The sequence below is a fragment of the Carcharodon carcharias genome, chromosome 6 (assembly GCF_017639515.1).
Source record: "Carcharodon carcharias isolate sCarCar2 chromosome 6, sCarCar2.pri, whole genome shotgun sequence".
NCBI lineage: Eukaryota > Metazoa > Chordata > Chondrichthyes > Lamniformes > Lamnidae > Carcharodon > Carcharodon carcharias.
This window is the reverse complement of record NC_054472.1, coordinates 149,181,369-149,197,972: the sequence shown is the minus strand read 5'-3', so window position 1 is coordinate 149,197,972 and position 16,604 is coordinate 149,181,369. Positions and strand designations below refer to the sequence as shown.

At 41.8% G+C, this 16,604-nt stretch overlaps 1 protein-coding gene across 2 annotated transcripts in view; it reads left to right on the top strand.

The window, feature by feature from the left end:
* Positions 1-16,604, top strand: part of ptpn23a (protein tyrosine phosphatase, non-receptor type 23, a) — a 139,772-nt gene that overhangs the window by 83,865 nt on the left and 39,303 nt on the right. For both annotated transcript variants that reach the window (XM_041189709.1, XM_041189708.1), the window contains exons 19-23: positions 1,024-1,203; positions 4,112-6,659; positions 10,560-10,744; positions 11,290-11,394; positions 15,093-15,231. In XM_041189709.1, the coding sequence (XP_041045643.1) occupies positions 1,024-1,203; positions 4,112-6,659; positions 10,560-10,744; positions 11,290-11,394; positions 15,093-15,231 (3,157 nt within the window). The remainder of the gene's footprint in view (positions 1-1,023; positions 1,204-4,111; positions 6,660-10,559; positions 10,745-11,289; positions 11,395-15,092; positions 15,232-16,604) is intronic.

The window sequence follows — 16,604 nt, the reverse complement described above, 5'->3', positions numbered from 1 at the left end:
CTTGATATTCAATGGCATTACCATCACTGAATCCCCTACTATCAACTTCCTGGGGGTTACTATTGACCAGAAACTGAACTGGACTAGCCATATAAATACTGTGGCTACAAGAGCAGGCCAGAGGCTTGGAATCGTGTGATGAGTAACTCACCACCTGACTTCCCAAAGCTTGTCCACCTTCTACAAGGCACAGGTCAGGAGTGTGATAGAATGCTCTCCACTTGGTTGGATGAGTGTAGCTCCAACAACACTCAAGCCTGACACCATCCAGGACAAAGCAGTCCGCTTGATTGACACCCTATCTACAAACATTCACTCCCTCCACCACCAATGCACAGTGGCATGCAGTGTGTACCATCTACAAGATGCACAGCAGGAGCTCATGAAGGCTCCTTAGGCAGCACCTTCCAAACCCACGACCACTACCATCTAGAAGAACAAGGGAAACAGACACATGGTAGCACCACCAGCTGGAAGTTCCCACTCCAAGCCACTCACTATCCTGGCTTGGAAATATATCACTCTCCCTTCACTGTTGCTGGAATTCCCTCCCTAACAGCACGCTGGGTGTACCCACACCACATGGCACTTGTGTGGCGTGAATGTTACTTGCCACTTATCAGCCCAAGTCTGGATATTGTCCAGGTCTTGCTGCATTTAGACATGGACTGCTTCAGTATTTGAGGAGTTCCGAATGATGCTGAGTGTTGTACAATCATCAGCGAATGTCATTGATGAAGTAACTGAAGATGTTTGAGCCTAGGCCACTATCCTGAGGAACTCCTGCAAGTCCTGGAGTGGTTCAAGAAAGCAGCTCACCACCACCTCCTCAAGGGCAGTTAGGAATGGGCAATAAAAATGTTGGCCTGGCTAGCGGCGCCCACATCCCATGAATTAATTTTTTTAAAAAATCAGTTTCCTGAACTTTGTACATTTGGATGATGCCACTTAAGATTCTGTGCCATTAGGGGAAATGGCGCTTTCCTTCTATCCCAAAAGTGACACTTTTATCTTTCCCTGTAGGTGGAACATTACCATCCAAATGCTAGTAGCATCTTATGAAGCTTATGAAGACCTGATGAAGAAGTCTCAGGAAGGAAAAGAGTTCTATGCAGATCTAGAAAACAAAGTGACAAGGCTGTTAGATAAAATGAAAGACATCTGTAAATCTCAGGAAGACCAAAGACAACTAATAATGGAAAAGTAAGTTCTTTTATTTTTAATTGAGAAACTGATTTGAAGAGTGAAGGCCCATAATTGCAGTGACATCATGGTGATTTGAAAAGCATAGTTAGGCTAGGCTAATTAGGAAGAAGAGGTTACGTCATGCCCACCATATGTTTTTAAAGCCATCCAACTAAGAAACCCCACAATTTTTTAAGTTCCTGGAAAAGAACGAATTAAAGTAGAAATACTTTCTTCAGCTTTTTGTGACCTGAGCACATCCTAAAGTGCTTTACAGCCATGTTTTGGTGTCAGCACACAGCGGCCAGCTTTGGTGTAGGCACGCGTTGCCCATTTTTTTGTTGTAGGCGCAGGGCAGCTGGTTTTTGGTGTAGGTGCAGGGCGGCCAATTTTGCACAAGTAAGTTAAACAATAACCAGATAATATATCTGGGGAGAACTCCTTTTCTCTTCAAATAATACTGTAAGGCCTTTTATGTACACCTCCTTAAGGGCCTTAGTTTAAAACCTCATTTGATAAAGGGCATTTCTGACAGTATAGCACTACTCCAATGTTGCGCTGAAGTGTCAGGCTGGATTATATACTCAAGTCTCTGAAGTGGGACTTGATCCCACAGCCTTCTGAATCAGAGGTGAGAGTACCAGCAACTGAGCCACAGATGTCATTAAGCTTTGAAGAATCGCTTTCACAGAGTAAATGCAGATGAGTGATCATTTGAGTAATTTTAGCTTTTTTATCCAGAAAGACACTAGTCCCAGGACAAAATGAGAAGTGCTTGGAGTTATCTGCAGATAGAAGCCACCAAACTGTGTATGTTTAAAATTCAGTCAGTTAAGTTAATACTGTTAATTAAAGAGAGAAGCTTTGAGAGCCCAAACAATCTTTTGATATCCTTTCTGTTCTTGAAATAATACGCTTCATATTTTATCAAACAATGCAATCCTTCCATTGCAGTTTCTTACAAAATTTGAAATTTTGTCTCCATTATGCTATTTGGTTGTTCCTTTAATCAACCCCTGTATAAGGAAGAGCTTCCAGACATCAGAACTAAATTTACATGTGTCTACTTTGATCTTTTGCTCTACTGTCTGTTTAATTTGAAGTAGTATTTCAGGTCTAGCTTTTATATACCCTTTACTACCCTAAATACTTAAATAAGGCTCACTCCTTTCACCTTTATCAATCTGATCTGTTAATGTTTTGTTTGTCCTTTCGTGTTCTTAGTTCTGTGGTATCTTTTGAGAATGTCACTCGGGCACTTACACTGAAAAGATCCAAAAGACAGGTTAATAATAGTCAGCATGAAATTATTTCCAATTACATAACCACAGTGTGTAAACTATTGTGACTGTTGCAAAGTCTCACATACTGTTCAGTGCACATTGACCGTGTTGCTCCAGGCTTGAGTAACCCAGCATCCATTGAGAATTAAACGATTACTATAGATATTGGTGGCTTGGTGCAACAATGAACTAGTTATGTCATTTGTTAAAACACTAAGCTCATAATTTTAAGACCGAGAGACAAACAAAAGATGAAAAAGGAACATTCAGCTTCTCAAAGCTCATGCCTGTGGTGCACTGACTTTATCTCTGAGTTTTAAATATTCCTAATGTTTTGATCTTATAAATATTAATTCATGCTTTGAATAAAAATGTTTTCTTTTAATTGGTTTAAAATGTAATGTTAAAAATGTACTTTTTGCTACATTATGAAACATTATACATATCATAAGCACTTATTTTCCTTATTTTTGACCAATATTTTATCCTGTTCCATGCTGTGGCTTAGGCTTAATTTGTAAGCTTCCCATGAAGAACATTGTCAAAGCTTCCTGAATGTCTTAAGTAGCATACTCTATCTGACATGGCTTCAAACACATCAAAGAAGCTTATAAGGCAAAATCCTCTCATTCTATACTATGATGACTCCTAATGCTAACTGATCAGCTTTCAGCCTACCCATGAGAACAATTTCTGTTGCTTTACTTGTTGCTGATCGACAAATGGGCATGCAGTTCCTGAGTCATATGTTGTCATATCTTTTCAGTATAGATCAAATAAGTTTGATCTCACATACCATATTCAAGAATACCAACCCTATCATTTCACCTTTAATTTTAATGCCCACCTTAAACCAAGGACCCATTTGCCTGTTTAAATTTCATGTAAAGGAGGATTGAAATGGGGCTATATTTGGTTGATTCCAGTCTTGTGAAACCTAATCACTGCCAGAATATTTCCTTCATGAGGGTAGGCAGTGTCTTGCAAATTATAAGCAAAACTAATTCCACTCATTAAAAGATTTTGTAACGTCTTCACACATTGAAGTTTGCAGCACCACATAGTGGCATTGTAATGTTATTAGTTCAGATAGGACCAGAGATGCCTTAAAACTTGCCTCAGTAAAGCACCGTGCATTACTCTGAACAGTTCCTTCAAGTCTCTCCAAACAATTTGCTATTCAGATACTTCAGTAGCAATCATCCACCATACAGTACACGAGCTTCATTTAATTGGGCCATAAAAATCTGTACCTACAGGTACTCTACCCCATGGTGAAATTTGTATATTTTCTACTTTTACCGAATACACAATTTGTTGTTCTCCTCAGCCCTTTTAATATCTAATGTTGGAATTTCTTGTCCTATAATCTCTGAGACAACTTAAGTGGGATGGGCGTTTGCATTTGGTATATCTACAGTGTTGCAAGGAAGGCTTGTACAAACAAGGCTTTGTGCCTCCATAGAGTTGCACTGTATGGCCAGGCTAACATTTCTTGTTGGAGTATTTTTTGATTTGTGGTTTCTGTGGCTGCTGTGAAGAAAGACAGATTAATGACAAGGTTGTACATAATGTACTTAGGAAAAGCACAATTTTCGCTATAATGATGTAAAGCATCATGTAATGTTCTTTATGTTATTCAGGGAATTGAAAAAGAAGCCGCCACCAAGGCCTACTGCACCAAAACCACTGCATAAAATCTCTGATGCTGACCTTGAATCTTTATCAAGTATCGAAGACCCAGATATGCAAACATTTAACGCAGCATTTACTTTTAACGATCTTCCCAATGAATTGAAAAGCTTACCACCAAACACTTTAGCTGCGCACACATGTGGAATGTCTGTAGATGGCATTGGATCGTATCCCATGGAGCCTTCTGGCTTTCCGAGGTTGAGGCATTCAGAACCAGAGGCTTTCTTAGCTGCTAGGACTACCAGCGCACCACTACAACCACCGTTTCACGTTCAACAGTTCCACGACCCTGCTTCGACATCTCGTCTCATACATCCATATTTTCATGGGGGAACAGTTCCACCACCAGGTTCAGCTGGTGGTATTGTTCAAGGTCCTTACGTGGGAATAAGCCATTCAGGGCCTCCTTCAGTTAGTGGTACATCTGGTTTACCTACTCACAGATTGGGTCCATCTGTATCCTGCCCAGTACTCCCTCGACATATCTCTGCTTCTTCACCTCCTCCTGCCTATCCTGCTGTTACCATGATTAGAGATCCCATTCCAGGTCAGCCCCGGTTTGCACCTGGTCATTTACCTCCAAGAGGGACTTCACCACAGCACATGCCAAATTCCATGTCTATTCCTGCTTCAGTGAGTCATCCAACCAGTGCTGCTGGTCCTGCTGTATCTTATGGAATGGGGCAACAAGTTTCCTCAACTGTGCCTGTACCTGTTAACACTGGTTTGCATACACCTCCTCCATCTGTTGGTCCTACACTTGCCTACCCTGGACAATTCTGCGGTCAGATGCCAGGAGGAAATATTGTTCCACAACCGAATACTTCAACCACCACAGTGGACAGTATACAGACTCCAATTTCTAGCTTTACACCAGATCCGCAATCAGTGAGTGGGCAGATGAATAGACAGCCAATCTATGATGCAAGAATGAGACAGCAGCCCATTGTTCCTTTACCAGGTGGAATTGGAGTTCCTCCTGGACCTACAGTGAGTGCAGTTGGTCAATATCAATATCATTCTGGTGGTCAGCCATTTAACCAGCCACCCCAATCCCAGTTCACTAATGTGCTGCCATCATTTGCTGGTCCTGCCCAGGGACCACAACATATGTTCCAGCATCCAAATCAGGTGCATCCAAATCATGAGCTTCATATTAGGCCTCAAATGCATACTCAACAGCCTTATCAAACTCAATTTTTTCCCCAAACAAGACCACAGCTGCAGAGTCAACTAAGACCTCAAAATGCAGCACAGATTCCACCCCATTCCCCAGTCCCACTTCCTGTACAACCTCAGCTTCAGGGTCAGCCTCAGATGCAGCCGCATTTAAGACCTCATCTGTATCAGCATCCTGCTCAAGATAAAGTGGCTGCACCAGGAACTCCAGCTCATTCAGGCAATGTTGTTTTTCCAGCCACTCCAAGTAACATTCAACAGCCAGGACAGAACATTCCTGCTGCAATGGTTCCACAATCTCAACAGTGCCATACACTACCATCTGCCACAGAGTCACAACCAATGACATTGCTACCTGGGTCCTCAGCTCAAGGGGTGTCATCCATGCCATTCACATCTACACCACCTCATCTGCATGCTGGGTCACAACCTGCACTTTTACCAAATCAAATTGGAGCACCTCAGCCTGTCTCAACAGGTCATATTGCAGTGCACCCAGTCCAGCCTGTGCCAAGTTCAGCTGTTGGCCAAATACAATCCAGTGCTATTGTACCTGGATCTCCAATGCCACCTCCACCAGCACCTTCTCCTCAGCCTTCACAAGGGCAGGTTGGTACTCTTCCTGCTGCAATATTGCCCACTGCAATACCTGGATCCACTATCTTACAGCAGAGACCGCCACCATCTCTCACACCTGGAGCAACTGCAGCAACCCAATCTGTCTCAGAGGTACCTTTTCAGAGACAAAACTCTTCAACTGATCTCCTGTCATCCAGTCCAGACAGCCAGCATGGAGGGCCCCAGACAACTGTGACTCAGCCCCTTCTTTTGCCTACCAAAGTCGACTCAAAAGAAGGGCAAAAACCAAAGGGAATTCAAATCATAGAGAAAGATCCATATGAGAAACCAGAGCATGTGAAAAAGTTGCTAACTGAGTTGGAAAGCTTTAAAACTATTGTTGACTCCATGGACAGGCCATCATATGGAACCTTGACTGAGATGGATTGCAAATGGAAGGACTTGCAGGATGCCCAAGAAAAAGATGTGAGGCAGTTGTCGATTGCAGTTGCCCGCTGCTACACCATGAAAAATCGTCATCAGGATATCATGCCTTATGACAAAAATAGGATTATAATCCAGTCAGGAAAGGATGACTACATCAATGCCAGTATGATTGAGGACTTGTCCTCTTACTGTCCGAGAATCATAGCTACGCAAGCTCCATTGGTGGGAACTGCAGCAGACTTCTGGCTAATGATTTATGAGCAGAAAGTGTCACTCATAGTTATGCTTGTCTCTGAACAGGAAGTAGAGAAGGTATGTTATGATGACATTAAATATTTGATTAAATACTTAAGATTATTAAGTGTGTGAACATTCAGGAAAAACACCAGTGTTTGAGGAAAAGGAGCAATTTTCATTTTTACACCTAGTGTAAGCTCCAGCCAGCCGGGGCTCAATATTAACTTCTTCACCCTCAGCCTTCCTCCATATTGTTGCAGTGGGCATATACTACTGTGCCCCAAAACCCTGTGAAGGACGTCTTTAATTCAAAGACTGAGGACAACCCGGGGTAGGTAATCTTTCTGGTTATTTGCCTGAGGCAAGTGCTCAAATTTATTTGCCCGAGTACCTATCTTAACTTGCAGCAATAATTATTAAACGTTTCCCCTAGTTGATGAAATCCCAGGGTTTAAACTTGACCTCCTGTCATAACAGCACCTAATGACATGCAGTCTCATGTCCCTTAGCCAATCATATTTAGATCCTAATGTTTAATTGGAACACCATTGCGGTGCCAGTTTATTATCCCTTCCATATGCTTTCATGACTGAATTCTTTTGGTGTCTCTTCATATCTTTTAAATAGCTTAATCCCTCAGGTTTTAAATACAATCTGTAAATACATAAACAATGCACCTGTGCTGCAAAATTCATCATTACAACATAGCTGGTAGGTACAATGAGGTTTTCATTGGCTGTGATCCATTGCTTCCTTAAGCACTGCTACTTTCAAACTACCTAATTTTATGGGCAGGTTTGGTTCAGATTAGCCTTTTTCTAAATATCTATTTTTGTTTTTAGTAACATCGATCAACAAGAGATAAAGAATGCATCTTCACGACCACCAGATGTCTCAAAATGCCTTACATCCAATCATTGTACTGTAGGAAATGTAGCAGCCAATTTGCGCACAGCAAACTCTCTCAAGCAACAATATTATAATGACTAGAAAACCTGTTTTTGAGATGTAGACTTGATCCACTGCTATTCTTCAAAATCCAAGGGATCTTTTACATTCACCCTAGCATGCAGATGTGGCCTCTGTTTAATGTCTCATCTGAAAGGCTGCACCTCATGCAGTACAGCCCTTCTCCTGTATTGGAGTGCTTGTCCTGATTTTTGTGCGTAAGCTGTGGAGAGGGACTTTGAACCCAGAATCTTGTGACTTGAGATGAGAATGCTACCGACTAAGCCACGGCTGACATTCCAATATTAAAGATTTTTTTTCATATCTAGTAATGGGTTACTTCATTCTCATTTAGTTGTTTTTGCCTTCCGCTTGTTAAGATACATCAGAGATACTCGCCCTGCTGTCAGATAGCCCCCAATTCCAAGAGAACTTCTTGTGATTTTCCCAAATTATTATTACATTGATGAAAGGCTTAATTATGAATGTGAAGGGCTACGAGCTCCTTGCTTCCCAATAGACATTCCCTGCATCTTCTGCTGAAAGAACAAAAGGGAGCAGTGCTGTCCGCTGTGCCAAATCAGGATGAGAAGGTTGATTTGCTTTGTGTTTGCCAACACTGTCAAGATTTGTTGCCAACAATACAGTATTGGCTAGTTGAACAGTAAAACTCCTTTCACTCTTAGTGAAGATTTTATCTTAATGGCATTTTCAGAAGAACATCCTCCACTGCTTTAGTATGACAGTAATATTGTTTAAATTAACCAACCTTGTGTCCACTCTGAATAATATAACTCATGGGCAGTGTTGTGCTGTAGAGTCCTGCACATTGATGGTTCACCTTTTAACTCTACAGTTTAAGGAATAGGTAAGTCATGTGAACCAAATAAAATTGAGAGGTTTGATCCCCACTCTAAGGCTTAGCTGATCTTAGCTGGGTTAGTATTAATGGGTTTTAAAATTGGCAATTGTGTCCTTGGGTTAGGGAAGGTGAAATAGATCCCAGTTCCGACTCCTGATTGTAATGTAGTGGCCTCTTCCTAAAACTAGATGCAGAGTGGGCTGAGGATCAGGCTTAGCGCATGGGATTGTGGGTAATGTATTGAGGTGGTTAGAAAACTGGTTGGCAGACAGGAAACAAAGAGTAGGAATAAACGGGTCTTTTTCCGAATGGAAAGCAGTGACTTGTGGGGTACCGCAGGGATCGGTGCTGGGACCTCAGCTATTCACAATATATAATGATTTAAATGAGGAAACCAAATGTAATTTCTCCAAATTTGCAGATGACACAAAGCTGGGTAGGAGGGTGAGCTGTGAGGAGCATGCAGTGTGATTTAGACAAGCTGAGTGAGTGGGAAAATGCATGGCAGATGCAGTATAATGTGGATAAATGTGAGGTTTTCCACTTTGGTAGCAAAACAGGATGCTTCAGTGTGATTTAGACAAGCTGAGTGAGTGGGAAAATGCATGGCAGATGCAGTATAATGTGGATAAATGTGAGGTTATCCACTTTGGTAGCAAAAACAGGAAGGCAAATTATTATCTGAATGGCTATAAATTGAGAGAGGGGAATGTGCAACCAGTCGCTGAAGGTATGCATGTAGGTGCAGCAGGCGGTAAAGAAGGCAAATGGTATGTTGGCCTTCATAGCCAGGGGATTCGAGTACAGGAGCAGCGATGTCTTGCTGCAATTATACAGGGCCTTGGTGAGACCACACCTGGAATATTGTGTGCAGTTTTGGTCGTCTTATCTGAGGAAGGATGTTCTTGCTATAGAGGGAGTGCAGCGAAGGTTTATCAGACTGATTCCTGGGATGGCAGGACTGACATAATCGGTTAGGATTATCTTCGCTGGAGTTCAGAAGAATGAGGTGGGATCTCATAGATAACTATAAAATTCTAACAGGGCTAGACAGGGTAGATGCAGGAAGGATGTTCCTGATGGGGGAGTCCTGAACCAGAGGTCACAGTTTAAGGATACGGGGTAGACCATTAAGGACTGAGATGAGGAGAAATGTTTTCACTGAGTGGTGAGCCTGTGGAATTCGCTACCACAGAAAGTAGTTGAGGCCAAAACATTGTATGTTTTCAAGAAGGAGTTAGATATAGCTCTTGGGGCGAAAGGGATCAAAGGATATGGGGAGAAAGCGGGAGCAGACTTATGAATTGGATGATCAGCCATGAACATAATGAATGGTGGAGCAGGCTCAAAGGGCCTAATGGCCTACTACTACCCTATTTTCTATGTTTCTATATGATATACTGTGATCAAATAGCTTTTGACCTTCACTGTCTGAGCTCACATGAAGCATAGCCACATGAGCAAACAAAACCTGCAGAACTGTTGCCCAGCAAGGAGACAATGCATTTAGGCAGAGCAGAGGAGACAGTTTTGCTGAGTAGGGTTGTGGTCTGAAGTCTGAGCAGGGGTTCAGTGCCAGAAGTAGAGTTGAAAGGACAGTTTGAGTCCCTTAAGGTGGATGTTGAAAAGTGTAAGAAAGCCAGCAGTTTGTCTCAGTAAAAGTGGCCATGAAGTTGCCAGAAGGTTGCAAAACCCATTAGTTTGTTAATTCCTAAAGAATAAAGAAGGCAACCTGCCTTAAACTGGTCTGACTCACATTTGACTTAGTCTCACACCATGATTAAACTCTTAACTGCCCTTTTGATTGGCCCAGCAATCACTCAGTTCTACCAAAAGAAGAACCACCATCATCAGGGTTTTGGATCTTTTACCTTTTTTCTGTCTCCTCAGCAACTGCCCATAATGGGATAATTGAAATCAGGAGCTTACTGTGGGTAATTGGATCCAGATCTATATCTCTGCAATCTATAGATACCGTGCCTTGGAATATTTTTCAGAAAAACCCTTGTCCAAAACTTTTCGGATTGTGGCCCTCTACAAGGAATTACAGGGTAACAGTGCTAGAAAAATAGTAATACTGCTGGAGGATCCATTTTGTGAAAGAAATTTATTTTGAGCAGGGCAGCATATCTCACTGTCCATTATTCAATCTCTTCCTGTTACAGCAAAAGGTAATCCGTTACTTCCCAACAGAGCGAGGCCAACAGATAGTACATGGGCCAATCACCTTGACTCTGACAACGCAGAAAATAACACAGACTCATGTGGAGCGAATGATTGGGCTACAGTATCGAGATCAGAGCCTGAAACGAACAATCATTCACTTGCAATTTACATCATGGCCTGAACTGTGAGTTGGCTCTTTGTTTGTTTGTACTCTATGCATTAATGTAATGTTTAAAATATCTAGAATGAGCTAACGCCACTAAATCATACAGATTGGAAAAGTCCCAAATTTGACACTCAACCTGTGATGAGTTGCTTGCTCTTAGATGAAGCAGCATTTTTTTTTGTTGTAATTGTCCATTTCACCCCTCCCTCCCTCCCGCCCTGAGCTATGCTTGGAAAAATCAAGCAGCTCTTGATCCTGAAAATGTGCACTTAGGGATGCCAGATTTGGCTCTGCTAAAACCCCTATAGTCTGTCAATGGACTATCAATGCTCCCTATCTTGGCTTGGAACTTAGGTAATAACAGGAGGGTTGCTTGTATCCACGAAACCAGGCTTTGCCTGCATTGCACCCTTTGAGATGCAATAATTTGAGCTGTAACATGTTACACTGCATTGTTAACTTATTAAGGGCTTGCTTTTTTGCATTTATGCTGCATATTTTGTATAAAATCTGTATTTAAAGTAGAAATGTAAGTCAAAATGATGTTTTTATTTTCTCTGTAGGGGTTTGCCAGACAGTAAGAGTAACTTGCTGCGTTTTATTCAGGAAGTACATGGACACTATCTACACCAGCGTCCACTTCATACACCCGTTGTTGTCCATTGCAGGTAACCCTGTTTCCTGACCTCATAGAGATGGAGAATGATTGTGTGAAATATTGTGTTTAAATGCCTCAACTTATTTTTTTTGAATTGAGAAACCCAAATGAATCCTAGGGTTTTGCAGCACAGAAGGAGCATGTACAGCCTGTGTGTCCTGTACAGGTTCTCTGAAAGAACTACTACGCTAATCCCATTTCCCTGCCCTTTAAAAATAGGCTGGCACACAAAAGAAGTTAAAAAAAGGAAGTGAATGCCGTTAATCAGAGCTACTGATTAGGTGACTGACTTGGATTTTTGTAAGAGGAAGGAAAGTCTGAAGCAAAGTCAGAAGTTCTACCATGTTGAGATGTTACTGTCACTGAATTCCCAAATCAACATGTACCTCTGTTGGGCAGAAACTTAACTGGATCAGCCACATAAATGCTGTGACTGTAAGGGCAGGTTAGAGGGTGGGAATTCTACAATGAGTAACTCAACTCCTGACTCCCCCAAGTCTGTCTATCAGCTACTTGGCACTAGTCAGGAGTATGATGGAATACACTCCACTTGCCTGAATGAGTGCTGCTCCAACAACTTGAGAAGCTTAACACCATCTAGGACAAAGCAGCTAGCTTAATTGGAACCCCTGACACCACCTTAAACATTCACTCCCTCCACCACCACAATTGTGGCTTCAGTATGTATAACTTTCAACTTATACTCCAGCAACTTGGCAAGGCTCCTTTGACAGCTACCTTCCAAAACTGTGACCCCTACCACCTAGAAGAATAAGGGCAGCAGGTGCATGGGAACACCACCGCCTGCAAGTTCCTTTCCAAATAAACCTCCGTCCTGATTTGGAAGTTTATCGCCATTCCTTCACTTTCGCTGGGGGACAGTTAGCTCAGTTGGCTAGGTAGCTAAAGTGTGATACAAAATATCATCAGCATAGATTCAATGCCTTTACCGGCTGTGGTAGTTCATGGAGGCCTGCACCTCACCTTGCCCCACACTTGCAGACCATTGCCCCTCAAGCAAAATATAACCAATTGTCTTTATAATTGAGAGAGATGCCTATGGTCCTATGTGGACCATGGCTAATTACCTCAGTCACTGGGCCAGAACCCTAGAACTTCCTCCTAATAGCATTGTGGGTGTTCATAAACATGGGCTGCAGCAGTTCAAGAAGATGGATCATCACCTTTCTTCTAAAGGTGAGTTAGAAATGGGCAACAAGCCAGGCCTTGATGATGATGCCCAGATCCCATGTGCAAGTACGAAAAAGCTCAGTCAGATAGATTATGATGAGTTTTTGAATTGGAAAATGGGATTTGAATAGATAGGTGCCTGACGGCCAGCACAGACATGATGGGCCGGAGGGCTTGTTTCTGTGCTGTATAACTCTATAACATGCTGGGATATAGGCGAAGCAAGATTATGGAGGATGGTGTATTTAGAGTTAGAATATTGTGAAGAATTCAGAAGAACAATAAAGGAAGAAGAGTAAAGAATTTCCGTTTATGCAGGTTCTGTCATGGCCTCAGAATGTTCCAAGGCACTTCACAAACAATTTAGTACTTTTGAACTGTAGCCACTGCCACGTTTCCTATATAACGACAAAAGAATTTGTGCACAGCAAGGTCCTAAATACCAACAAGATAATGATCAGATAACCTATTTGTGAATTTTGGTGGTCAGATAAATATTGGTCAGGGCAGTGGGGAGAACTCCCCTGCTCCGCTTCTTAGTGTTGTGGGATCTTTTGCATCAGTCTGAGAGGACAGAGGGCCTCAGTTTGACATCTCATTCAAAAGACAGAATCTCCGACTGTGGAACACTCCCTCAGTACTGTACTGATGGACTGGATTTTCATGAAGTCGGGAGACTCCGTGGAGGTGTAAAAATCACAGCTGGGACCCGATTCCAGGATCCTGGTGTCTCCAGTTTCCACCAGTGTGGGTTAAGGGTGTGGGTTGGTGCAGATTACAAGTCCGCATCCTGCACTCCGGTGCCATTGTGGGGATAGGCATGTTCTAGCCCTCTGCAATTTTTCAGGAGTCAGGCCAGCCTTGAAAGGACTAATTGTTCACGGCGCCTCAGAGGTACCATGATCCATAGTCAGGATGAGGGAACCTTTTTGAAAGGTAAGTTCAAAATGTCTTACCCATGCCCTCCTTGCCAAGCTATGCCCCTCTTTCCACTCCCATGGCCTCCAAACCCCCCGTGCTAAGCAATGGCACTTCAATGCCCATTCACCTACTATACACTGTATAGACATAGAACCAATGAAACCTATCCTGACAATAGGAAATGTGAAAAATCTTTCAAATAAACTAGCGAGCAAGAGCTGTCAATCAAGTAGTTGGTCAAGAATGCATAACTAGGTTTAGTTGAGAGCCCAGCCATCCATTAGACTGTTGAAACAGCTGTGCCCTAAGGGAAACATTGCCTGATTGACAGGTCTTGCTCTCTGATCTGTTCTGTCAGTTGCAAAATGTTTATTTACACAAAATAAAGATTTCAAGAACTTGCAGTTTCAGCTATTGATATTTTAAAGAGTGTGGACGATTGACACTTTTATTGGGCTGTAGTTAAAAGGTTTTTAAAGAAAGAATATTACGAATGAATTTACAACACTGTAATGCCTTTGTTGGCTGTTTGCTAGAGCAATAATAGATACTATGTTAAGGCGATGTCACTGTCAATGTGTGCAGCAGTATAATGGCTATGTTACAAGACCTAGCATTCCAAGGGTCTGGGCTAATAATTTTGATCTTAAAAATCCACGTGACAGTCTCAGAATTTGAATTTACTTTTTTTAAAAGATCTGAAAACAAAAAGACAACGCTTTCATCAAAAGGTCAATCGGTTTGTCAATGACCTTCAAGGCAGGAAACTACCGTCCTTACTCCAGCCCTACACCAACATGAATGACCCTTAACTCTGAAGCATACTAGGAAGTCATTTATTTGTATGAAACTGCTGTAAATAGCCAGGGCTTTATGGATGCATGATCAGGCAAATGTTGTAGCTCCATATCTACATATGGTGGAGGAATCCAGAATATGAGGACATAATCTTAAAGTTAGAGCTGGGCCATTTAGAAGTAAAATGTGGTAGTACTTTTTCACCAAAAGAGTAGTGGAAATCTCTTCCCTAAAAGGCTGTGGATGCTTGAGCAATTGAAATTTTGAAGACTAAGATCGTTTTATTTTTTTGGTATGGGGTATCAAGCAATTTGGAACAAAGGAAAATAAATGTGGAAGAAGGTCAGTCATGATATAATTAAATGGTGGCACAGGTTTTGAGGCGTTGCCTGAAATTTGGAGGTCCGCCGTACTCCAGTCACGCGCCAGAAACAAATAAAAATCAAAACAACCTGGACAGTTAGACCTGTCCTGATAGCTGGAATTCTTCCCACTTGGCTCCAATTAACCTGACAAACTAATGCCTCAACAGCTATAATAGCCCTAGCTGACGTGACTCTGATGCATTTTCGATTATGCCCTTACATCAACTTTGGAAATGGATAGGAGGATCTCTCAACCTTGGCTTGACCTGTGTCTGTGCCCCCTCCACAGACTGACTGACTATTCCACATGAGGCATATAGGATCCTATAGTTTGACAAAGCTTTCTTAGACCCTTAAATGTGGTGCTGACTTTCCATGTCTATGAACACCTGACTCACTAAAAATAAGTGTTGTCTGATACTGATTCTTTCAGCTCCGGAGTTAGAAGAACTGGTGCTTTCTGTCTTGTCTACGCAGCTGTACAGGAAGTAGAGGCTGGTAATGGGATCCCTGACCTGTCTCAGATTGTGCGGAAAATGAGGCAGCAGAGGAAACACATGCTTCAAGACAAGGTGAGACAGTGAGGAGCATTTTCCTGTGACTTAAACTTCCTGAGGGGAGAATACAAAATTCTTTCACCCTGTTGCTTCTAACAATAAGATGCCAAAACAACTTTATTATCCAAATTTTTAAAAAATGCTACATATTGGAGAGTGTGAAACACCTATATCTAGATTGTGACCTTTTATCAAGTCCTCTTCGTCTATTTATTTATGCCACCACTAGCACTTCCTTTAGCCAGTATCACTATCATTAACACCCCTTTGTCCTTTTGTTCATGACATCTCTGGCAATCTCTCCTTTGTCTCCACCTATCACTGGCCCTCTATCCAGCTTCACCTGCTGCATCCCCCTTTGAACAGTATAAATTTCATTACATTTTACTTCCCTTTAGCTCTGAAGAAGAGTCAAAAGGATTCGAAACATTAACACTTTTTTTTTTCTCCACAGATGTTGTTGGACCTGCTGAGTTTTTCCAGCATTTTTTGCTCTTGTTGGGAAAATGTACATGTGGCCACTTCAGCAAATGTCACTATTAAGAATTATCCAATCCGGTGTAGCCCTAACAATATACTGTAACTACAAACTCTGGAGGCCCCAAAACTTCTCCTGTGTGAAGATTCTTTCTGATTTTCCAACACTCCAACCACCTTGTGGCATCTACATGACAGTGTCACATCATGACTTAAAACACTGTTACAACCTCAATCTCCTAGAAATCAGCTTGAGGCCTCAGTTATTTTTTTTAAGGAGTTTCATTTGAGGGTGTGACACCAAACATGATAAAATATCTTATTCTACTATATTTGTTCTTTTTTATCAGACTTGATAATTTGTAGAATATGTGTAGGCATTGTTTATTTGCCAAAAATATTGCCTCGTGTATGTCCCATCTGCAAATGACCTCATTAATTTCTCATCCAAATTGCCCTTTGATCAGGAAACTTTATTTCTATCTGTTGTGTTATATAATCTAAAATTAAGCTTGTTTTTACAGAGTGATGATTCACCCTCTTTATTTCTGAAAACCACTGTTCATGGCAGGTGATCCCTAGTGTGGGCTAAGTTAGGTGTTGATGTTTCCCTTTTATTCCCTCCTAAGCCCCTTGTTTATAAAACTCAAGGTGGTTGGTGAAGTCAAACCAAGACACACAGCTTTTCTTTACTGAGAATATTTCTTGATTTTGTTCAGTCTCATTCCCTGCCCTGCACCCCGCCAGTGTCTGAGCTGTCCCCATTTATATGTGATCAAATGACTTAATTAAACAATGCCCCAACTAATAGATACTTTTAGAATGTAAGCATGATTAGATATTGGGCAACCGCAGGATTGGTTTTGGCTACGGCCCCAATGCCATCAAATTGTCTGCATACGTTCACTGTG